Below are 24,566 nucleotides of genomic sequence, written 5' to 3'. Positions count from 1 at the left end.
TTTTACGATACTAATGTAAATTATAATGTTGTTGCTTTATGTGACATATGCACATGATACATTGGCCTTTAAAGGTATCTTCTTAATAAAATATGAAACAGAGCAGGAAAAAAAGGAAAAAAAAGCTCCACACAGTATAAATGACAAAAAGTGAACATATACAGCAGGTCAGCGAAACATCTTTGTTATTTATGCAACATCAAAATGTGAAATATGAATAATACGGGGACGTTTGGAAATATCACAAATTTTWGTTAATATATTCCAAGTGTGATTAATATGCACTTTGCATGGAAATAATATCCTGCCTAATAGAGTCTCAATCCAGAAGACATCCGCAAATGACATTGAGGGCAGTGTTGAAGATGCTTAATCGCACAGTGAGTGTTGGAAGCATGCGACAGATGAGAAAGTGAAGAAAATGAGGATTTATTTCCACTGATACCGTCATAAGACTATTAAACATTAATCACRCAAATCGCATGACATCCTAATATGGAGCAGCACTAATATAGGCCACCTCAGTGTGTTAGCAAAATTACTCTGAAGGTTTAGCTGTGATCATATTTTTACATTGCTATAATGTGCAGGAAATACAGCAGGCAGAGGTTTCTATATTACTAACRTAAAAAGAGATTTTAAGTCATTTTTTTTCATCTGAAATGAGATGTTGGAACATTTTGTTTTGATTGTCAGTAGAGTAACAACAGTAAATCAACCTTGATTTCCTTATTTTTGGGACAAAGATASCAGTTAAATGTAAAACTGATCTTATCCACTGATCTCATTTACCTCCGAAAGGGTCTGAAACTCAGCCACTGTCCCCTTTGCTCTGCCATGAGAGAGGGCTGATTGACAGATTTACCCATCTATCTATCATTAAAATAAGTCTCTGCCTGCCATCTCATTCCATCTRGGTCCTGACTACAACAAATTACAACAGACTGGACATAAATGCAAAATGTCTTACTTTTCTAGGATAATTATTTCATTGTGACAAGCACTTTGGATTACATTCATATTTTTAAAGGTGCTTTATAAATGAATTTAATTTTAAATTAAACTTTATGGATCTTTCTGGCAGTTTTTATAAACTTCTGGAAATGCGAGTAAAATAAACGTTTGTGAATTTCACTAATTGTATGTTTCACTAATAAAATAAATGATGCCAAGTAGTATGATAGTAGTATGAGAAAAGGCCATTTCACTGCTACACTGGAGCAACTTAGATCAGCTTTATTTCACCTAGACCTCTGTATTGTACTCAATAAATAMATTTCTGATACAGAACAGTCAGTAATCTGTGATGCTAAGAAAATTAGTTATACTGTCTCTTTAAAATAAATTTTGAGTGTGCATCCGTCCATTCTTGGTATGGAATCTCAAGACAAAGCAACCAAAAGGTTGATCAAAAACTCAAATTACAACRTCGGAAATCATAATAAAGGACTTGATAACTTTTAGATTATGGAATAACATCTTTAAAGTTTGCTTGTTTTTTTTTTAACCACACTCAATCTCATTTACAAACATCAAATACAAAATATATTTGGGACTGCAGTTGCTGACCCACTGTGACTCCTTTGCTTAAAACGACACTGGATCTTATGAACACAAGACCARCTGCTTCAGAAGCATTTCATTGAAAGAATATAAAACATATTCATTCTCTTAAAGAAAACTGAAAGAATGTCATCACAAGGACAAGATTACTATGGAAACAATTAGGAAAACAGCTAATATGAGAATAAAACAACCTAACCACAGGGACTATTTACATCTCTAGGGCAAGTATAAAGCCTAAACAAAGCCAACATTATACGAGACAATCAACTTAAGACACAATATGCAGTACATAAACAAGAATATTGCATCGAGGCCTACTGCGGAGGATGAGATTCCCTCCACTTCCTGGAGGACCAACAAGCTAGCGCGCAGCAACACCGAGCGCGAGCCGCATCCCACAAACAAAACAGCTGGATGCCACGTTACGTTCACGACGATTTCAGACAAGAAAAACATTCTGAAGCACTTACGAGACGAGGATTTCCCTTAGCTGCCGTGTCTGGCCCTGTGCATGACATCAGTCGTTCTCTCTGGGCTTGCTCGTGTGGGAGACTGCGGGAGCGCGCAGGATGCAATCACATCAGCTGCGGTGACGCGCAGGCATTGCCAAGGTAACCGCTTCAGCGCTTCCTTTGTGGCTGGCACCACGGTTTGTTTACATCCAGAACCCGGTTCCTTTTGGCAAATCAGCGCCTTTGTTTTGCTATTTACTTTAAAATAATGTAATTAAACTAATTACTTTAGTAACAAAAATTGAAGACCAGAAATTAAATTCCATAGTTTTGCTTCATACTGAGGGAGGTAAAACTATAGTGACAACCTCTTGAGATACGTATATAATATAGTAAACATACAGAAAACAAAGAAACATAATATTAAAATATTAACCGCGGAGAGAGCTTCATGTCAAAAAAATGTTTTTCTTAAATTTAAATAATTTCATGTTAAAATTAACGTTGAATAAATATAAAGCACAGTTTATTTATCACGCACATTAATTCCCACTTCAAGTTCGTGCTATTTTAACAGGAGTTTGTTGACTTTGCGATACACTGTACAGGCCTTGCTATTGTTGCAGTAGTGTGAATTATTCATATTCATCTATTCTACTCAAGTCTTAAACTAACACATGTGCTCATGGGAACCGGTTGTATTRGAACCCCAAAGCATTTAAATTGAGTTAAGCCATTTTAGTGTTCTTCATTCACAACATTTACTGTTCGGGGTCTGGAAGCTGGATCTCATTTGTCATAGATGAAAGGAAAAGCTAGGAACAACAKSKWSWMCACAGAGRTTATGGGAGAAACCAATGAGGACAAAATGAAACAAAAACAGTCTGCTTTTGATTAAATRTCAAACTGGTGACTTAACTTGTTATTTTGGCAGCTTTTTCCCCACTTTAGCTCCTGCCCAGGACTCCATCAGAGAGTTTGGACTARTCAAAGGCACTTGTACGTAAGGAGTGTTGGACTCTGAAGGGACTGAGCCAGTTCGGGCCAGCCTGCTTCTCTTTCTCTCCTTCTCTCCTTTTCTTTTCCCTCTCACTCTCCCTTCCTGTCCTGTCTCAGGAGCGCAAGATTTGGGAAATTCCTTCAAGCTACTTTATTCCAGGTTTCTGAGGGATTTAAACATGCACACTGAGGGTTTTCTGCAGTCAATGCTGGTGCYGTCGTTTCTGATCCTGCTCTCTACCGTTGAGGACACTTTGTTACAGTCGGTAAGGTGAGTTTCCATAAGTCTGTTTGTGTCTTTTATCGGTTTTCTATTTGGGGGCAGCCAGAAGTGCAAGAAATAAAAGGGAGGCGCAAAGTTGTGCTGACTTACGAGTTTTGGGAAGGCAATATGAGAAGTTTTAGCAAAGCCAGTGGTATAAATATGGTCTGCACTTTTACTTTCTGGTTTCCAAATGTGTCTTTGTTTGCCAGCTGTTAACAATGCGGTCCATGAAGGCAGCATACGCCAAGATTTCAAAGTGATGTGCTATCCTTGCTTGTTATTTTTTTAAATATTTTTTTGTTTTGTTTTGTTTTGCTTTGCTTTGCTTTGTTTTACTCCAGTGGTCGTGTTTGAATTGACATAATATAACTGACATGTCCTCTAGTTAGCTTTGACAACAAACCATGAGACTGAATGTCACTTTTACAGCTTTGATTGTYACACAGGGCATGAAGTTAATTTCTGGGGTGGAATGGAGTGGCAGGGCTGTGTGCTGGGTAAGAAGCTGGCCAGCTGGGGCCTCTCAGAGTGGAATTTATATTTTCTCTCCGCGCCAGGTTGGGTATTTTTTTCCAGGAGCTCTCACTTTATGTGCACTAGGCTTATCTTAAATGATTTCTTTCCGAATAGTAATGTAGATAGTTCAGCTATGTTGTGCTTAAGGGAATTTTTTTTAGCATAAAAATAGATGTGTGCTTGCAGAATTTGTTGTGATGGAAAAAATATATGCCAAAGAATATACCTTGTCGTGAATTACAATATGCAGTGTCTTGCAAAAGTATTTGCACCCCTTGAACTTCTTTACATTTTTGTCACATGACGATATGTTTCAGAGTATTGTATTGTATTGTTAWTGTTATTAACAGATCAACATTAAATTGTGCATATTTTTTAATTGGGGGGGAATCTTTTTTTTCTTCTTTCCAAATACTCTCCATTGGCTTTATGTCTAAACTTTGACTGGGYCATTCTAACACATAAATATGCTGTTGAAGGTGAATTCTGCCCTCCTCTCCAGTCATCTGCACAAATAATAAGCAATGTACACAACCCTGTTTAAATTCTAGACTTTATGAATCCTGCATAATTCAAATGGCATGACAAAGAAAAGCCTCTCTCTCTCTTTTTTTTTAGGAAAAATATGACAGACGTTGAATTAACCTTGTTACAAATGTATCAGGGTTTCAAATGCTCCAAATCAAGAGGGAGCACTTTATAAAATGGCCTTAAGTGTGAATAAAATAGGTAATTATTACGAATTCCTCACATTTTCCTGTTGCCTCTTGTCAGGGTATGTCCRCCATCAAACTAGATGTTGCACAGTTCAACAATTGTTCGCAGCTTCACTGCTGGAGGCTGATCAAAAGAGCTACCATATGCATGGTGTGTGGTTTGTTTAATAGCAATGCAGCTTGCTTGTGTTTAAATGAGCTCTSCTWRGTTTACCCAATTATGTGTTCTGTTTGAACCGACCTAGGCTCSGTCTATCTTTTCCAAAGCCACATCCCCTGCATCAGAACAGAGAAACCAACTTGCCTGAAAAGCAAAACGCAAATCCCCTCGAAACAAACGACATAAAGCAGTGCCACAAGGTTTCTTCATCCGAATGGAATGCTTGAAGGTCATTTTGCCACCGTATTGGAATTGCATTTAGTTTGGAAGTTTACTCAACTGTTGCCTAATTGGCATCCCAAAATCCYGGTAGCAGTGTAAAGAATCCTTGTTACATTAAGGTGATCTCTTTGCAAAAATGCAATATCCGTAACAGTCATCATGAAGCTAATTTTATTTTAAAAMACATCTGTTAATTCTCTTTGACACAGYAGAGCAGCTGGATTTGCTTAAATTTTACAGATGTCATTTGAATGCAACAACGTAGAACAAAGATGAAGATCAGCTAAGGACAAAGCAGCACTGTGCAAACTARAAACAAAAAAAACGAAACTCTGAATTTGGTCAGGTCGTTCTGACAAACAGTGCAAGATTCAAAATTTACTGCAATAGCGTGTGGAGGAGTGCAGCCAAGTCTAAAAATTCCCTTAATACTTGAAGCAAGTGTGAAATGGAACTTGTTTCACCTCCCGATGACACATGGAAAACACACATTTTATGTTCATTTTTGGGAGAAAGGTCCGGAACGTCTGAGCTGTTGACTGAACGAAATGCATGCACATTTGCCAAACTTTCTGCCAATATAAAGAAAGAGCTGAACTGCATCCAAACAAAATATTAAATGCTCACCAAGAAGACCTAGAGAGATGTGTAACAACAGCACCTAGATTTGGTCATTGAAAGGTGAAGTTTTGTAATGGTTTTATTTTGGGAGATTTATTAACCTTATGAATGTCTTATTAATAAATCCCTAGAATGTTTAAGTGTGACTTTTTCCAATAATGTTGCAAAAAAAATTAATTAAAAGAATAAATAATTTTATAGTAACTTTTTCTGCACAGACTTCAAAAGTGATTTTTACACTAGAGTAAATTTTTGTAAACAGATACAGGGTCACATGCCCTTGGAGTAACCCTTTTAGTTTTTTTTTTGTGTTTTTTTTTCAACAAAACTACTGATCTTTTCTCTTCTTCTCAGCCAGGTGGGTGAGGTGTGTAGGCTRTCCCAAGAGTCATCACTGCGCCGCTGCAGGACACCAGATGGAAAAATCTGCAGCGGCAGGGGCAAATGTGACTGTGGAATCTGCATGTGTGAAGCCACRGACCCAGGGAAGTTCTATGGCCCTCGCTGCGTGTGCCACGACTGGGTCTGCGCCACACATAACGGGCAAATTTGCAATGGTGCGTACACTGAGCTTCCTCTGCTATTTTTAGCACAGTGTGTAGCAAAACTTTTTATAGTTTTCAAGCTTTTTTTTTCATATTCTATCATGTTGCAGCCACAAATGTCAATGTCTTGGATAATATAGGATAGACCGGGGGTCTGCAACCTGCACCTGCAGGTGCCACAAGTGACTCTATAGGCCTCCACAAGGACTCAGAATAACTTTGGCTAAAAATAACAGACATATGTTTTAAAATATAGATATTAAAAGCGCTGCTTGTAGCAGTTTTGCAGTTCTTCACTGAATATTTGCATAGAATTTTCACAACAGAATGACAATAAAAGTAGAAGTAATGTTGGTTTAGATCATTTTTGTTTCTTATTAGGTCAGAAATTATGTTTTTTTTTATACATTATTTCACACAAATATCATCTTAAGAAAACGTATCCATCTGCTTTGTTTTGCGAAAGTTTTCCATTTTTGTTTTTGTTCAAATGCCTTACTTTAAAAAAGACAACAAAATTGAGATATTTTCCTAAACTAATGAATCTGTCTTGTTTGAAAGATCAGGTAATATTGGCAACTGATTGCAGAGGTTACAAACCGCTAGGATAGACTAACACTAAGTAGTGCAGAACTCTAAATTGTAAGAAAAAGAGCACAAAGCTTTCAGGTTTTTAAAAAATATATAAATCTGAAGTGTAAAGTGCATATTATTTATGCCTTTATTCGGATAACCCTAAATGAGATCCAGAACAGCAATATGTCTTCAGAAGTCACTTAGTTAGCAAACAGTTTAGTCTGAACACAGCTGCTCTGGCAAGACCTCACAGGTTTGCTAATCACTATAACCTAATAAACAGCATCCTGATGACCAAAGAACTCACCAGCGGGGTAAAGGGTAAAGTCATGAAAAAATTATGAAACAATGTCCCAAACATTGTAACACATGCACACTACAATTTTGGAGTAGATATACTCAGCTCTAGAAGTTCAGTTTTAAAAGCATTTCAACCATTTTTCCTTTTGCCTCCACTCTCCAGTTATTTACCACTCTGTGTTGGCTCATCACGTAAAATCCCATTTACATATTTCAATGTAATCTCTCAAAATGTCTTGCGAACAATTTTACTCAACACTGTAACTGGGCAATAACTTTAGAATACTTTTTTTAGAGTGGTGCGCTGTTTAAAATGAATACTGCACAGATCCACGTGGCTCAACATATGTTACTGCTTGGATGAGGTTTTTTAGAGAGGGTCAGTAAGTGATGCAGCAGATATCCTCAATGTGGGTTAGATCAGTGCAGTTTGGCAGATGGAGTCCCTAGCTGATGTTTAGGATCTGTATCAAACAGCTGCTAGAAAAATGAAAAACGTTTTTCCATGTCATTTACAAACTTGATTTTGAAAGGCAATGTCCTCCCACATGTTTAATGCACAGAAATACTTTTTTTTTTTTTTTGCTGTCAGAAGTAGTACCTCACTTCTCTCATTGGCTTGAAGCAGTTTTCAGGTAGACAGTAATATGCTGCTGGCTTGATATCAGACATTGTGATGTTATGAACTCGTTGTTTACGAGTCAAGCTAATTCGAGGGAAGCTGAATGCTTTTTACATGGAAAATTGTTTACTGTGCACCTACTTTGCTGGATTTCATGTGACAATTCAGTCTGTCAATCAAAAAAGTGTGCATTTTTCTCCCAGTTCTTTTTTTTTCTTTTCTAGTCAAAATTAATTATGTTATTTTATTTATAAAAAGAAAAAAGTTATCCAAACTAACCTGGTGTCAGATTAAACGATTACTGCTTCCTTAAACCTATGAACTAGCAGCTCTGCCCTTTGAGTTAATGTGTTGTCATACGAGTTCTTTTTAGCCAATGTTGTGATTATACATGCAAGTTGTGTCTAGTTAAATATGGTATATAATAAGTTGCTTCATAATTTACAAGCAAGGGGATGATATTTTCAAACAGGGTTAAGTGGATACCTTTTTTTTTCCCCGAATCTTCACTTAGAAATTGCCTTTTGTATTTACTTGGATTATCTTTACCTAAAATTCAGAGGGTTTCATGACTTTAAAAGCACAAACAAAAAAGTAACACAGATGGAAACTGGGGACATATTTAATCACAATACTGTTGTTAAAAAGAAATACATTCAACCTTCCAAAAACAGACTCAGTTTATATCTTTTTCCTGCCTCCTTTCCAGCCCTCAATCGACAACTCAAGTTATTTTAATTAAACTTGAATTAGTGATGCACCAAACAGTGGGCATTGATGGGAGTCAGTCTGTTTTCCTTTTAGAATCAGGTTTTCTCCCCATTAAACACATTGAAAGTGAAAACTCTCACATGCTTGGCATGTCCTAATAGGAACTTTTTTTTGAGCTCGGTGAACCTCAGTTAATGGCCAAGATCTGATGCATACATTCTTGTCATGCCTTCTATTGGATTTAAAATTACTGCCTTTATCATGAAAGCTGGAGCGTATGCCTTTATTATTTTATGATCAGTGTTTGCTACATTTAATGGTAGAATTGAGACATGTTAGTTTTGTATACAGAGTGGTTCTCAAGATATGTGTGTTAGAAATGAGATAAAGCAAAAATATCCATCAGTCAAGTATGATTGTTGCATCTACTTTAAAAGACACTTTAAAAGCCTGTTACTCTCACCTTGAAGCCTCATATTTAATACCATATGTACTTTGTGTTGACATATTTTGTAATCACTTTTAATTTTTTTACAGCCAACAAATTCACAGCACCACCTTTTTGGCTGGATCAGTAGATGGCTCTGGCAAAGCTGAAAAGATGTCATCTTTGCGCTGGCGTCTTTTTAGACTACTTCATTTTGTAGAATTAAAAATAAATGTGGCTGACAGGAACACTGCTAATACTCAACTAATATAGAATAATGAAAAGCAGTCCTAGGTTATAGGACAAGTGTAATGCATTACACATTTTAAAAGCTTTGCATCAAAATATTTTCTTATTGCCTTAATGCTTTCATAGCAAGATATGGAACTGTTTTGGTCTTTTAGTTTAGGTTCACTTTGATTCTATTTGACTTATTGTACAATGTAAATTTTGATTTTTACTATTTCCAGTAAGCAGTCGTCTGTCAATCACAAGTAACCCAGCAGCCAAGATTCAATGACAGTTCCTTTTTTGTTAAATTCACAATTTAACATGGGGGATATAACGTTCTACAAATTCCACTACCAAACGTGTAAAAAAATTTAGCATAGTTGTTTACATATTTTTTTTTAAACATATTTCAAATAAGACAGGTTGCACCCACTTCCTAAAGCTTACTGCACATATGTTTGATGAGATGCTTTGGAAGTTGTGGGAGGAATCCCGGTAAGAAATAAAAATAAAAATCCCCACTTTTTTTTTTGTCCCTCCCTGTTGTCCCTGGGCTGTGAGTGAGGTTTAATGGAGATATGTGAGAATCCAGAACACGTATAATGGAGATAGGTGTGCATATGGGTGTCTGCGAGTGTATGTGATTTATTTGGGAAGACAAGTTGGCTGCTGTGAGGAGCTCATTATGGTTCAGCAGTCTGGAGCGAGGCCCTGTTTCATCCTGATAATGGGGTTTCACTCACTGCTACAGAGCCTGCCAATGGAACCTATGCATTAGAAGAGGGATGGATTTTCACACCCACCAAACCCACCCTCTCCTCTGTCTCCCACCACACACACGCATACCATTCAGGAAGAGGTTAAATCTTATAGCGCTTCAGCATACACACGCATAACACCAGCCACATGCTCGCATCAGCAGTTGCACTCAAAGCCAGTTGAAAAGAAGACCCCCACGTAACCCACCGCATCCCCTTTCACACGCACACACGTATCACCGCTCTCAGCGGACCATGCATACACAGCATGCACTGTATGCTTTCAGAGATCGGCAGCCAATTTCTCTCCCTGCGGCTCCGTTATCTGTGCCTGTCACAAAAGTCTACTGATAAGATCCAATAGATTTTCTTCCATAGGGATTAAGTGTGTGTTTTTCATTACCAAAAAATTAGCTTTCCTGGCAACAAGATGTTTCAGACCCCATATTTGATTCAGTGGAGGTTAATTAGCATCACCTCAATTAAACCAACAAGTCCAGGTGGCTAAAAATTATACTCTGTTTTTTTTGTTTTTTTTTTAACAGCACTGAGTACGGGCAGAATTTATTACATTGTGACTTAAAAAGTTAGACATATATGGTTTTCAACTTATCTTTAATGTAAGGCTGCATTGTGAATCATGATTCAACATAATGTAGTTGTTCAATAAAGATTTCTCTTTTTATTAAACCATTAGATATTACTGACTTATATAATAATGTCCTTTCTATTTTAGAGCTTGTCTTCGTTACAGCAAGTCGGTTTATCTTGGTCCTTTGCTAAATCACAAATATTGAAAAATAAGACAAAATTGCTTGTGTATTGTTGTATCTGGATGTTAGGTGTTCTCTCAAGAGTTGACTTGTGTCCAACTGGAAATTGTGGTTGCTATTGCTGCGATACACAAAAGTAATAGAAAAAGAGATTGGCTGTCTGGGAGGGAATGTTGGCCAAAAACAGCCTGAACCTTGAATAATTAATCAACAAATTACCTACAACAAACATTTCTGCAATTGCCCGGATACCATTAGTGGTTTATGGAGTGTTCTATTTAAAAACAAACAAAATGCAGGCTGGATTATGATTGTGGGGAATTTAATACAGTAAGACCAAAAGAATTGCAATAGATAAGGAAAACTAAGCTATGGTTCTGAACAATGGCTCAGTTGGCAGCACTGTTGCCTTGCAGTGAGAAGGTTTTGGGTTTTAAATCCCATCTGGGGTCTTTCTGCATGTTTTCCCTGAGCATGCATGGGGTTTCTCTGGGTAGTAAAGCTTCCGCACACAGTTCAAGAAAATGATTGGTCTCTATAAGTTGTCCTTAAGTTTGTATGTCTGTGTGTGCTTTTGTCCTGTGTGTCTCAGTGTTGCCCTGTGAACAACTGACAGAATGCAGCTTAGCCACATAGTAGCTCACAATGCGGAACAGCTGGACTTAATGAAACACAAAATAACAGAAAGTAACAAGAAAACAGACCAACAAAGTGACAGACTGAACTCCAAGTCCAATTCAACTCAAGTGCTGTAAACACTGCTTTTTGTAGCAGTGACAGAACTGGGCCCATGTTGTTGTTGAACTCTGAAACAAAAAAGGGTGGAGTGACTGTTCTTAGGAAATTAGCAAAGGGTGATAAAATTTGGGGCTATAAAAACTTGCAGAACATTACACAGAGTTGAGGTCACCTGGCATTTCAGCTCAAATGATCAATAGTCAAATTAAAATGAACTTTTTATGCCTTAACACCAAAATGCAAGGGTGGTTTGAATTTATTATGACTTTTTGCATTAAAATGTATGTAATTATACAAATGGAAACGTGATTACGTTTTTGAACGGCATACTTTCATGTTTATAACCAGTGGCGGTTTCTGATATGGGTGATAAGGGCAACCGTACAGGGTGGCATCTTGTGCTGGGGCGGCATGAGAACCTCCCTCACAACTGAATAAACACAGTTGGTTTCCTCTACTTCTTTTTTTTAAATGTTCCATGAAAATAAACCATTCCAGTTTATGTAATCGAAGTGCCGATAAACACGAGGCCAATTTTTATCAATACTTGATGGTTATTTACCTCTGGTGATTTGTGCCATTAAAACCATCTGCTCTCTAGTACTGCTTGTTCTCTGTCTGGAAAGCCTGTAGAGCCCTTATTTCATTACGAACTGGCCAGCAATCACGTTTTGGCCTGCCTTAATCATCGGTCACATGATAGGAACTTTCAAGTCTGATAATAAATATAAAGTAAATAATAATTAAGTCATTTATTGCAGATCTAAAGCAATCCTTCTAATCTCACAATATGTAAGAATTGAGCAACTGGGAAATGACCTTCAATAATATCTGTAGACCTACTGTGGAAAATAAAATATTTTCATCCACTGTTGGTGTTTTAATGGCAGTAAATATCCTTGCAACCTCTGCTCTCTGGCAGAAAGCGTACTATTAAAAAATAAGCTCCAAACCAGCTTTATTGTTGGTTGTGCCAACATACCGGGTAGTTGTGAAAGGATATTCTAAGCAACTTTACATGCAATCTGTTGAGGCTTTCATGAATTTTATAATTGATGATTAAATTATTTTGTCATTACATGGCAATGTACCAAAGTGTTGCTACTTTTCTACATTCCTCATTTCCTACTCAGAAATTAGGAACGTTATTCTTTCCAAGTTTCTGACTGTTTTTCTCTCTCTGAGTCATTTTACCTTTCCTGCAAACTACTTTTGAACTCATTTTTGTAAAATCAAATCCAGTTATGCTGTAAAAGCACGATGGAAGATACTGCTTGGAGATTTATGAAATTCTTCAACACCTGGTCTGACTTTGGGAATTTTAGTACCATTTGGTATGCACATGAAGTGTGCATACCATTCTTGAATGGGACATGTCCAAGTTGAGTCACACTGCCTTCGACCCCAGCTGCCATGTTGTTTATCAGTATCTAAACACCCTGTTGAAAACATTTTTAAATACAGTCATGCAAAATATGAGTTCAGGAGAAACAATCATAAATGAAGAAATTCTAGAGATGGAATTAATTCATTTAAAAAAACTAAAATGAGAAAATGAGTCAAATGTACTCCTTTCTTGAGCAGAAAACATCGTAGGAGGCACTTCAAAAGTGATGCATACTTCTGTTCATTTCTTGAATAAAGATTTGCTCTATGATCAATAATGCTTTGTAGGAACATATTCTAGCACTTCCCGCTCCTTTTCTCTCAGTCTGCAGGCTACCACAGTCTTCTTGTTTTTGTTTGCTTAGATTTTGTTCCTCGCTTTTTTGGCCTCTTCAAGAGCTAGCAAAGACCACACCCATCGAGGTTTTATGTCTTCGTGTCAGGGTCACAGGGATAGTCAGCTTGGTCTCTTGATCCATATCAACCTGCACCAGTCGCGCTTCATGACACTTTATCCAAGCTAAAATTGGCCAATTATGAAGAATATTATTATCAGTAATGTCTACAAAGTCAACAAAAAGGTTAAGCCAAATATCGGTTGAGAGAGAATAAAACAAAAAGGTAGCAGCCATAAAATGCAGTTCTTTTGCTATTAAAACCTTTAGAAATTTTCATCGCTCTAATTTTTTTCTCCTGTACATATTTTTATGTGCTTTCAATCTGCTATTCTGAGTTTTTCTGGGCAGTTTGCCTTCCCCGTGACTCACCTAATGATTCCAGTGTGGGCTGCGAGGAGAAAAAGCCACTCAAGTTTGTCCAAGTTGACTAGTAAAAGACATTTCTGATTGAAACCCATTACTGCTCTCAAGACTTCAGGGTGTAAGAACAAGTGTTTTTAAACCCACCTACGATGCCTTTGAAAGTTCTTTGATGTCAGCTGTGTTAAAAATAACTGGCTAGGTGGAACACTGTAAAAACTGGGATGGTAAGGGCTAAGATTTATTGTTCCAAAGACACACAGGAAACGAGTTAGTAGCTGATGACGGGCGTTTTTTGTTTCACAGAGGACACAATCTATATGTTGTTGTTTCATTGCTCCCAAACGTCACAAATTATTAAAATTACTCTGATATGATTATCATGTTTTGGAGAGTGCAACTTACACCAAAGAAAAATGTAAGGAGATGAAAAACCACTTGTAGAAAACAGATGAGAACAGATGCTCTCTGAAGTTTGAACTAGTTTATTATGAAGATAATATACATTTTTGGAGTTATTTGATGTTTAAACTCTCAATTAACTTAATTTTGGAGCTTAACTGACATCATATACAACAGCATATAAATAAAACATTTTAAAACACCTTCAGACGAGATTAGTTTGTCAGATTAAATGTATTTTTTTTCAAAACAGGCTGGGTATTAAACATACTTCTAATTGAGCTGACATTTCTTTATTCTCAGTTTTTTTTTTTATTAATTTAATGTAATATTCTGATCTTCTGAAAAGCTAAATTATGTGTTTTCATTGGCTATGAATGGAAACCGCCAAGAATAGCAGAAGCAAAGACTTGAAAACAGCAGCCTGTGTGGAATTAATCTGAAATAAATGAAAATAAATTTCTGTAATATTCTAATTTACTAAACTGTCCAAGAAGCTCACGTGAGCGCACATCCAATAAAAACTAAAGATTTAAATACACAAATGATCACAAGAATGAAACACCTCACAGCTGCAAGAGAGTAAGTCTTCTTCTTTTATTAGCCTGCATAATAGTAACTGGAGGTTCCACATAGAGATCGATTATAATGTGTATTGCGGGAGTTATTTCATGATCTGGAAACCACAATAATCACATTCAGCACCAAAACCTGCGAATACACACTACATACATACGTCAATTAAACCTCCGTTATCTGAACACGTCCTCTAATCTAGTGATTAGAAAATTCCCAGGATTATAAAAAAAACCTGCAAATTTATCACAATATTTTACTGAAATCATCATTTCAAATGTTTAAGCCTTTTTCCTTTACTTTTTTTTTTTACACACGACATTCAGGTAGCTCTGCTGCTTAAGGGGAACCACAGCACATCACTGACTCATCCTTCATTGGCCCAGGACAAATCTTCTTTAGCTTGCTAAACCAATTCAGGCTGTTTGACTCTATGAACATTTTAGTAAATGAGGGGTATCTAATGATCCCTGCACAACATATGCTTCATTACAGTTAGGATATTTTAAATGTTTGACAGATGATTATATCTAGTCATCTAGCTTTTAGAAAATTGTTTAGCACAGACTTTTTTTTATTTATTTTTTTTATTTTGCACGCCAATTATTTTTGCTGGTAATGCTGACACACACACACGCACACACGCACACACACACACACGCACACACACACACACACACACACACGTCCTCTTCTACCAGTCCCCGGAGAATGCGTGCAATCACCGATCAGGATTTTTTGCTGTACACGTCTGTTTGTCATTGGTATATGCTGCAATGACCCTGACACATTATATCACATAGAATTACTGCTCAGGGAAGCACCAAAAAAGATAAACTGTCCAAAGACAGGAAGCTTCCAACCCACATAAATTTTGACCTAGAAGACAAAGCGGGCTGTTTTATGTGTCTAAGTGATTGTCAGGTGGAGATTAATGATGGCTGGTGGGCGGCAGCGACTTTATAATATCCGATTCTGTCTCAGAGTTTTGCCGTCTACTATTTACAAAAGCCTTGAGGGGTAAATACAAAAAGAACACGTCAGTAAATTAGACTGTAGCAACGCTGGGTTCAATATTGTATTAAATAATCCAAAAGGATTTTGTATCTTTGTGATTGATAGTAGATGTATGTATCAAATGTTAGTGTCCAATAATTATTACTATGCTACATATGTATAGCACATTTCACCAACAAGGCAATTTCTATGATTGGAAAGCAAAATATGACTGCAGCTCATTTGGCATATCCTATTTGTTATCACTTTTTTTGTATTTTATTAAATCGATAGCAGATGTAATTCTGTAAAATATCAATTTGTATATGTGTTTCTTTTGTGCATCAAATAGTGAGAAACATGTTGTTTGTATCACTAATAACAGCAACACCAGAACAAATAGCAGATGTGTGTCACAGACGTGAACTCTGACATTTGAGACAAATCAACAGCATGCATTGCACCGTGCAGACTGACACTGTCTTCACTGATGCATGTTCATTCAGCCGTGCATGCAGCATGCTTGATTCTAAGAGAATGGAGTTTAAAATACTTTTGTTAGTTTATAGCAACTTGTTGTTATGGTATCAACTGGACCAGAACCAGAAGACCTGAGTGGTTCTGGTCTAATCTGCATCCTCAGACCCAGAATTAACCACGGACAAGCAGGATTCAGCTTATATGCAATATAAATCTGGAACTAAAGTCCGGAAAACTGCAAAACAGCTGAAACACAGCGTTCCTTTAAATCAAGGCTAAAAACCTACCTGTTTAGGGTTGCGTTTGATTAGTAGCAAATTAAACATTGATCAGCATGTCTCGTGTATATTGATGATTTTGATTATGACATTTGTTCATAACAGCATTTGTGTATTTCTTGTTTCATAATTGATGATGATGTAAAGCACTCTGAACAAAATGTCATTTTTCTACATATTGTGTTTTTCAATATAACATCATATATGGCAAGTTATAAAAACAAAGCTTGACTGAAATACTCAATTCATATCTCAGATTAGAGAATGCATTTTAATCATTCTTTTAATTAGATTTTTCTTTTTTTCCCAGTCAGCTAAACTGGAGTCTAGGTGCACTCTTATTCTGCAATTTACAAAATTTCCGGTTCTACTTTGTTTTCAAGAGTCAGTTTTCCTTGGACGAGCCCCCAGAGATGTTTCCGTAACGAGAAGAGATGAGGGGGCCTCCATGTTCTTAATGACTGATGCATAGCCCTTCAAAACAACGCCACATTTACATGATGAACGAGTCAGGAGAAGTATTGAGCATGACATGCAAGGTCCCTCACTGCTAACAGGCAACGAGAGCAACATTCATAATAACTTTGTTGACAGCTTCCATTTGCATCAAATGCTTCCTCCTTTTTCCTCGTCTTCACGTTGCTCAGTGTGGCCATCAGAATAACGAGATACAACAATGCCAGTCTATCTGGGTGTCTGAACACACAGCTGTGTTTTCATGGATGAATTCATATGGGATGCTGGCATGTCAAAGGCATCGGAAAACTTGGTAGTGGTTGCTTAAAAAAAAATAAATTTACTTATAGTAATTTTATGACGCAACCCCATTCACCTGAAAGCGCAATGTCAGACTACGTATTTGAAATAACGTTCCTGTCCTTGTTTTGATGTGAAACGCCGGTAACCTGCACGCTTCCCGGCACTTATAAACAGCATGTGGTGTGTTATGTTTTCCCCTCAGACCGTGGCTACTGTGACTGTGGGATGTGTGAGTGTGACGAAGGCTGGTTTGGAGAGGCTTGCCAGTTTCAGGAGGAGTGTAGCCTATCAAGCAAGAAGAGCAGAGAGCTGTGCAAAAATCAACAGGGGGTGGTCTGCTCCAACAGAGGTAACTTCAACAATACACCAAAACACAACCTTCAAAAAACAACAAAGTTCAAAAGGCTGCAAATCTACTGCAAAGGTCCTAAGTTACTCCTACTTCTTCTTGACTGTTTCTTTTTTTTTTTTTTACACTTTGTCATGCTACAACCACAAACTTTCAAACTTTGTAAGGATTTTAGATTTTATGTAGCAGACAAACTCAAAGTAGTGCATCATTAGTGAAGCAAAAAGAAATTGATATGTTTTCCAAAACCTTTACAAAACAAAAGTGAAAATTGCAACATGCAATTGTTGGACCTTTAGGTGAAGTCCAATGATGTGTTATTTTCAGCACAAATACTGCCGTTCTTGTGAAGGCCACCAAGGTTAGCGGAAAAGCGTTTTTTTTTTCAAACAACGTCATCAAGACCAAGGAACCCACCAGGTCAAGGATACTCATGTAGAGATGTTATAAAGAAGGATTAGGTTCTAAAATAATAGTCCGAGATTTGAACATCACCAGAAGCACAAAAATGGAAAAAATGGTGCCCAACATACACAGACACCCGCCTCGATAAATTGCTGTTACCCCTAAACCGAACAAGCCAGGAAAGGAGAACAATAATCTGCGAGGACCCTGGTTACTTTGAAGGAGCGTTTGAGTTTCACCGCTGAGATGGAAAAATCTGTTGACAAGACAACTGTAGGAAATTCATTCATGAAAATGGCAAGAAGAAATTTGTTTTTGAATAAAAAAACAAAACAAAGTGTTCTAGTCAGATGAGACCAGAACATTTCGGCCCAAATTCAACATGTGCTTTCATGCAGAGAAATAAGAGTGAAGATGACCTTGAACACAATACCTCCCACTGGGAAACATGGTGCTGGCAGCAGATAGCTGCTTGGATGCTTTTCATTGTCAGGGAAGTTAAACCTAAATCTAGGGGAGAATCTTTATCAAGACTTGAACATACATGTTTACATTCTCTCTAGCCAATCTGACTGAGGTTGTTCTGTTTTGGCACAGAAGAATGGTTAAAATCGATTAGAAAAAAATGCCATAATTTTCACATTTTCTTTTGCAAAGAAAATGTGAAACCACCTGCATCTTTTATCTTCCAATTCACTACTATGCACTACTTTAAAAAATAACTAAAATAAATAAAAGACAATTTCAGGAGCCAGCTAATATCTTCAAAGACAGCTTTTATGTTTCTTTGCTTTGGTCAGGAGTCTCCACATATTTCAAGAAATTATTGTCCTTCTTCTTGAAAAAAAAACAAACTACATAATGATGTATTAACAGCTATCTTCTTTTGTTTTGAATGCATTGTGAAAGCCTACAGCACATCAAATACTCTCCACCGGCTACACTTGGTGCACACAAGCGCGTTTTAGACCAGAAAAAGGCCTTTGTGAATTGGTGAATTGCTACCTAGCATTTAAATTTAACTAAGCAGCTAATGTCCAAAGAAAAACTTTGAAAGATGTCTAAGAATGCTACTATGACAATCTAATATTTTAACCCCTAATATCTCGTCTATGTATAATTCGATCTCGTCTGTGTGTGTCTCGATGTTGCATGGATGATGTTAGGTCAGCAGTCGGTCAAGGCTGTTTTTCAAACACATACAGCCAGTTGCCCATCTGGGCTCGCCCTCTCCACTCGTCTCAAATGCTTTCAGCTAAATGAGGAATAAACAAGTCTCAGTGGGTGTGTGCGTATCCGTGTGGGATGTGTATAAGAGAGTGTGTGTGTGAAAGCATAGGATGTGGCCTATTGGAATATGTAGACATGCTAATGTATTCACCGCATGTGTCTGTTTAGCCTTCTGCTTCTTCAACACCTAATCCAAAAAGCTCCAGCATACATGCAAAAACACACACACACGCACACCCCCGCACACACACACACACCACCACCACCACCTCTAGTTGTCAAACACCAGCTTAAACCTGTTGGCACTTGATGCAAAAATACTTCCCTCCAATGAACAGCTGTAAACCAGATTCTTTAATCTCCCAGTTCACTGCATCAAAATATTGTACTCACACTTTTACCATTTAAATGCAAGTATCTACTGCAAAGTTTAAACAAAAATCAGAGCCACTTGGTGGCTGTGTGTAAGAATCTTTTATTTTTATTTTTTGTTTTTTTGCAGGGACCTGTCACTGTGGGAGCTGCATGTGTGACCAAAATGATGACAAGGGCTTAGTGACGGGACGCTTCTGTGAATGTGACGACGGCGAATGTCTGGATGAAGACACGGGAGAGGTTTGTGGAGGTAGATTACACTCACAGTTGCTCAACTATAAGAGACACTGCAATGAGAAACAAATGAGTTTTAATGACAATTTAATGAAGATAAGACATCTGGAGATTGGCAGCACTCGTACTTTTATGACCCCCTTTATCTGTTTTTGTGCATTGAATTTGCAACTGAACGTCTGCTGAACTACTGCTAAAAAGTAGATATAGTTTTAAAAATTGCAGTTAGGTTTTGCTTGTCTGGGATCAACGTCTCAGGTGTGGAATCATAAAGGCATCTAGACTCTGCATTTATCTACGTCTGGTCAAAGAGAAAGGACAAGAAAGATCATATACGGTGCCTTGCATTTTGTTAAATCTGATATTACGACATGATAGGTTATCACAAATTAGCACGTAACCAAGCAGTTGAATTTTTCAAATAGAAATCTAAGTACTTGTGCCATTAATTTACATCTCTCCAAATCTCCCAGTTCAATACTAAGCGGTTGTAAATTTCTTGATTGAAACATTACCAGTTTCACCAATCTGCTGATAGATTTTTGGCCATTTTTTCCGTCTATACCTCTGTATGTCATTGTACTGGAGCCATCCTTCCTTCTGGAGATTGTGTGTACAGAATATTTTCTGCAACACATACATGTAGGCCGAACAGCTGAACTTTTGTTCCACCTGACTAGAGCACTTTTCCCAAATATTTGATGTGTCCAAAAGTTGAGTGTGATGAATATTTGATGAGACTTTGTATGGCTCTCTTTCCATGAGGGGTTGCTAGATCCCACTGTTCCATATAGGCTAGATTTACACAAATAATAGTTGTCTTTCTATATACTGCTCTCTGGTGCACTGGATTTACTTTTTGTTACTTTAGAAGGCAGTTGGCAGCATTGTGTTTCATTCAGAGCCATTAGATTAAAGGCGCCAGAACACAAATGCATTTCAGATTTCTAAAATATTTTCAAAACTGTGAGTCTTTTTTTATTCCCTTTTATATTAATGCACTGCTTTGAGCTGGGTTTTTTTTTTCTTCATAAAATCCTAATGAAATATATTGACGTATTTGATACCTGACGAGAAAGGAAAATATTAAAGGAGAGGAACCTTTTTTCAATATTCTGTACAGTGCAGTTTGCACTTACTCATGTCCCGCCCTGCAGTAATGTGCTACATTACACTGCATATTCAGTATTAGACATTAAGCGATGTTCAGCATCTGTTCAATGGAGTCAGTCATGAGTAGCATCGCTTTATTTTACATACACAAGGCAACAATTTCAAAGTTTCAAACTCATTTCTTGAGAAAGAAATGTTGCTGCTGATTTCAGATTGTAAATCTTGCGGTGATATATGAAATGCATTCTTTATCTTGTCAAAAAAATAAATAAATCTTTGCAATAGCATTACAAAGCCACACATTAAAGCTGGCGGCTGATAGATCTTTGCAAATGATTGATGTTTATGTTTGACAAATGTGCAAAAGTAGAAATGACAAAATCAAGAATGATATCAAATCTGATTTCTGCAAAAGTAAGATTGTTAAAAATCTAGAAGTATGTCTGTCAATCTCTTGCATGAGAACTCATGAGTTTTTCCATGTCCTTCCAGGCCATGGCCAGTGTTACTGTGGAAACTGTTACTGTGCTGCTGGTTGGCATGGAGACAAATGTGAGTTCCAGTGTGACATCAGCCCATGGGAAAGCAAGCGGAAATGCACATCTCCAGATGGCAAAATCTGCAGCAACAGAGGTTTGTTTGTCCTCTTCACTGTTAACATGAGACATTACACAAACTAAAGAAAAATTGCATTATTGAGTATAAAGAAAATACAGAACTAATCCAGAAAATCATAACTGATCTAAGTAAAATATCTGATTGTGAAGAATCACAACTTTATTTCACATAAATAAACTTGGGAATTTTCCATCTGGGCAAATTTTCTTTCGAGCATCCGGAACATTAGCATATTGACGGTGGTTTGCAAAACCATAAAACTGCAGAATGGAGAGGGAGGAATGATACGCTTCAGACCTATTAACATAAACAGCGTCACCGTAATGATTTCATTGTATTTGTGTTGCCTAGGAACAAGAAACAAGCTAAAGAGGCACATTTCAATTTCTTGTCTGTTTCAGTCATCAGAAGGATGAACTTCACCTCGAAAAATAAAACATATCTTTACATTCGTCTTTCCCTCCAGATTTTACTTTTCATAAAATAACTCTAATTTGTGCATCATCATCATCAAAATGAGACCATCTTCATTTCAGCCGTCAAATGATAAATCATCAAGTTTATGACATTAGTCAGTCTTCTCATGAAAAAAGCAGCTTCAAGAAAGGGATTTTTTTAAAAAGCAGCAGGATGTAGGGCTTGTGCAAAATGTTGTTTTTGCTTAACATGTAACATGGAAACATCGGGTCAGAGCTTTTCATCTTGTTTGAATAGCCCAAATTATGAAACGGTCAGGAAAAATACAGAACTAAATGCAGCGCAGACTCTAGACTGCCTTAAAAAGTATCATGTTCTGTGACTCATCAGAGCATGGCGAGCAAGCAATCAGCGGAATATCTCATTTAAGTTAACTGAAGTGCTCCTCCAGGATTTCAGTGAATTTCTCGAAAATTAATTACAGCGGCCTGGCTGAGGGCCTGGTAACCGGTTGGAAGAAATGAGGCTGCATGGGAGTCCCATCACAGAGCCGCAAGTTCTGGTCAAGAGCACAACTGTCAAAACAAAACAAAAAAAAAAAAAAAAAAAAGAAGAAGAAAGTATGGCCAGTTTTGTGTTGCAGATGTCGATTTTCCCAGTGAGAGAGCTTTGAGAGGTTCAGCTTCTGTAATCACTGGTAATTATTTAGGAAGAAAAGTTTTTTATGCAAATGAGGAAGAACTACTTTAAAATAAATTTGATTTATTTTCCATTGCACCTGGGTCCATTTTTTTTATTTTTTTGTCTTTTATGTGCTGCATCTGACTATGATAAACAAGGCAATTAATAAAAATAACATGCTGGTGCAAACATAAAAGGCACTGAGGAGCAATTTGCACATTTATTTGCGTCAGCTCTTTGCTCCAGAGCCAAAGGTTGAGATGAGAAGTTAGCCTCAACGGATGTTCTTTAGGGAACATTTTAAAACTAAGATAACAACCTCACTGCGTAAGGAATGAAGCAGTTCAACATTTTGTTTCTGAATCTTTCAGAAAATGTACTAATTTGTGCGTTACTGTGAGAAACAGATAGCATGTTCCTCATTGAGATTCACTGCACTATTTGTGTTCCAAATATGAAGAAACAAAAGGTCCGTGCTGTTCTAAACCGCAGACAAATTTTATTTGCTTTGCACACAATTCTGAACTGCGCTGTCTCTTTGCTATGCCAAAGTCTGGTTTTGTTCTGTCTTTGCGTGTACAAAACAAATGCAGTCGTTTGGTGGGTCAGTGCCTTTACTTTACGTCTTCTGGGGCGAAGTGAGAGAGGTGAAGAGATGAAGCAACAAAAAGAAATGACAATACCAAAACAGAGAGGAAGAACATTTCGATTAACAGCGAGGTAAGTGAAGTTGAAGTACTGTAAGTCAAAGTTAAAGAAAATACATGAAAATGGAACGCATGGGACAACAAGCAGCAAATATATCTGAGTAATAATATTAATCATAATGTATTTTTTGAGAAAAAAAAAGAAAAAAAAAAGGTATAACCTTAGCAATAAGAGACCAGAAAGAATAAAATCAACCAAAAAAACCTTCCTCACTGTAAAAACACTAATTAAGAAATGAGTTGATTTCATTGTTGTGCATAGATCTGGAGATGTGAAGCGTATTTGTTCGGCATGAGACGGTGAACGTCTTCCTTCCACCCTTTCCTTGGCTGATCATTTTTCTTCTGGCACTGTGGGATAAATAGCTTAATGATCTGACCTGCAGATACAGTAATTCTCTTTTAACTCACCGAAGTATCAAACCTCCTGCTTGGCTCACCTAGCCTTCCCACAAGGCAGGATGAAATATAACAGAAGCAAACTGCCAAAGGCTGCTACTGACATGACTCATTTTAATCAGAACAATTTAACACTGATGGCTGCAATATATATATATATATATATATATAGAGAGAGAGAGAGAGAGACAGAGAAGAGGCAGAGTGTTGGTTTATGTCTGGATAGAACATATGGCATAACTGCAACATTTAGAAAATAATAAAGGTGTTTCTATTACCTCTCTTCAGTTCATCCATGAGATTTGTGACAGACAGATAATTCATGGATCTATTAATCCAGGACTGCAGGGTTATGAGGGGGTGGGGAAGACTGAACGCTCAGCCACAGGGCAGACATGCGGCAGCCTCAGCCCCTCCGGCCTGCCAGCTGGCCTTCTCCCCCGGGGCTCCCGGTGCTCTGTCTCCGCCGATAAGAGGAAATGGGTTTCCACCGGCTGCTGCTTTGCTAACGCCTGGGCTAAGATGCTAAACAAATGAAAAGAAAAGAGGGAAAAGATAAATGAAGGAATAAAGATTTAAAAGGAAAATTCATTTTGGAGGCAGTTCCTCCCTGCCCCCAACAAGATAAAACATAAAAAATAAATAAATAAAAATCTGATCTTTGAGGTGGAAGGCAATTTTTGGAATAAATTTAGTCATGAATATTAAATTTTCTGGTATGCTGGAATGATTCTGGAAAAGAAAAAAAACTGATGAAAGTCAATGAAAAGAACACCCATCAAATAACCTTAGCACCTTTTAACAAATGCAATCTGCTGGCTTCCTTTGAAAGGCAACATTTTGTTCCTGGGCAATTTATTCCATCTGACTTTGCTGAATTGGATTATGAGCTAAATTTAATTGCTCCGTACTGGAATGCGTGTCATTACATTTGAATTGAACCTGCTTACTTTTACAGGACGTGCTGCCCTCGACGTGTGTGCGCCACGTGGTTGACAATCAGTAAAATGCCTCCCTAACGTTAGGATACTGAAGAGAGATGATTCCTTATCAGCAAGTTTATTGCTGTTTCAAAGAAGGCAAAACTAAAATGTGTAGATAAATAGTTGAACATAAATTAGAAATGAAATTAATCACTTTGTTTTAACGCCGACTACAGCGGCATTTGTTTTTTATGTCTGTTTTACATTAAATAAATCATCTGT

At 37.3% G+C, this 24,566-nt stretch overlaps 2 protein-coding genes across 7 annotated transcripts in view; one reads left to right on the top strand and one right to left on the bottom strand.

The window, feature by feature from the left end:
• Window positions 1-2,192, bottom strand: part of LOC103479055 (sodium leak channel non-selective protein-like) — a 63,416-nt gene extending 61,224 nt beyond the window's left edge. For 2 of the 4 annotated variants that reach the window (XM_017310797.1, XM_017310798.1), the window contains exon 1: window positions 2,037-2,191. The gene's annotated coding sequence lies outside the window, so the exon portion shown is untranslated. Of the gene's footprint in view, window positions 1-2,036 lie in introns of all 4 variants that reach the window. The other 2 variants (XM_017310795.1, XM_008433267.2) reach the window with 2 other exon arrangements.
• Window positions 2,193-2,872: 680 nt separating this feature from the next.
• itgbl1 (integrin, beta-like 1) overlaps window positions 2,873-24,566 on the top strand; it is a 53,806-nt gene continuing 32,112 nt past the window's right edge. Inside the window, exons 1-6 of one of the 3 annotated variants that reach the window (XM_017310805.1) lie at window positions 2,873-3,017; window positions 3,135-3,288; window positions 5,872-6,074; window positions 17,036-17,182; window positions 19,320-19,442; window positions 21,032-21,172. In XM_017310805.1, coding sequence (XP_017166294.1) covers window positions 3,197-3,288; window positions 5,872-6,074; window positions 17,036-17,182; window positions 19,320-19,442; window positions 21,032-21,172 — 706 coding nt within the window. In that variant the 5' untranslated portion in view covers window positions 2,873-3,017; window positions 3,135-3,196. The other 2 variants (XM_017310808.1, XM_017310803.1) reach the window with 2 other exon arrangements.

The sequence above is a fragment of the Poecilia reticulata genome, linkage group LG2 (assembly GCF_000633615.1).
Source record: "Poecilia reticulata strain Guanapo linkage group LG2, Guppy_female_1.0+MT, whole genome shotgun sequence".
NCBI lineage: Eukaryota > Metazoa > Chordata > Actinopteri > Cyprinodontiformes > Poeciliidae > Poecilia > Poecilia reticulata.
This window is presented reverse-complemented; position numbering and strand designations above follow the sequence as displayed.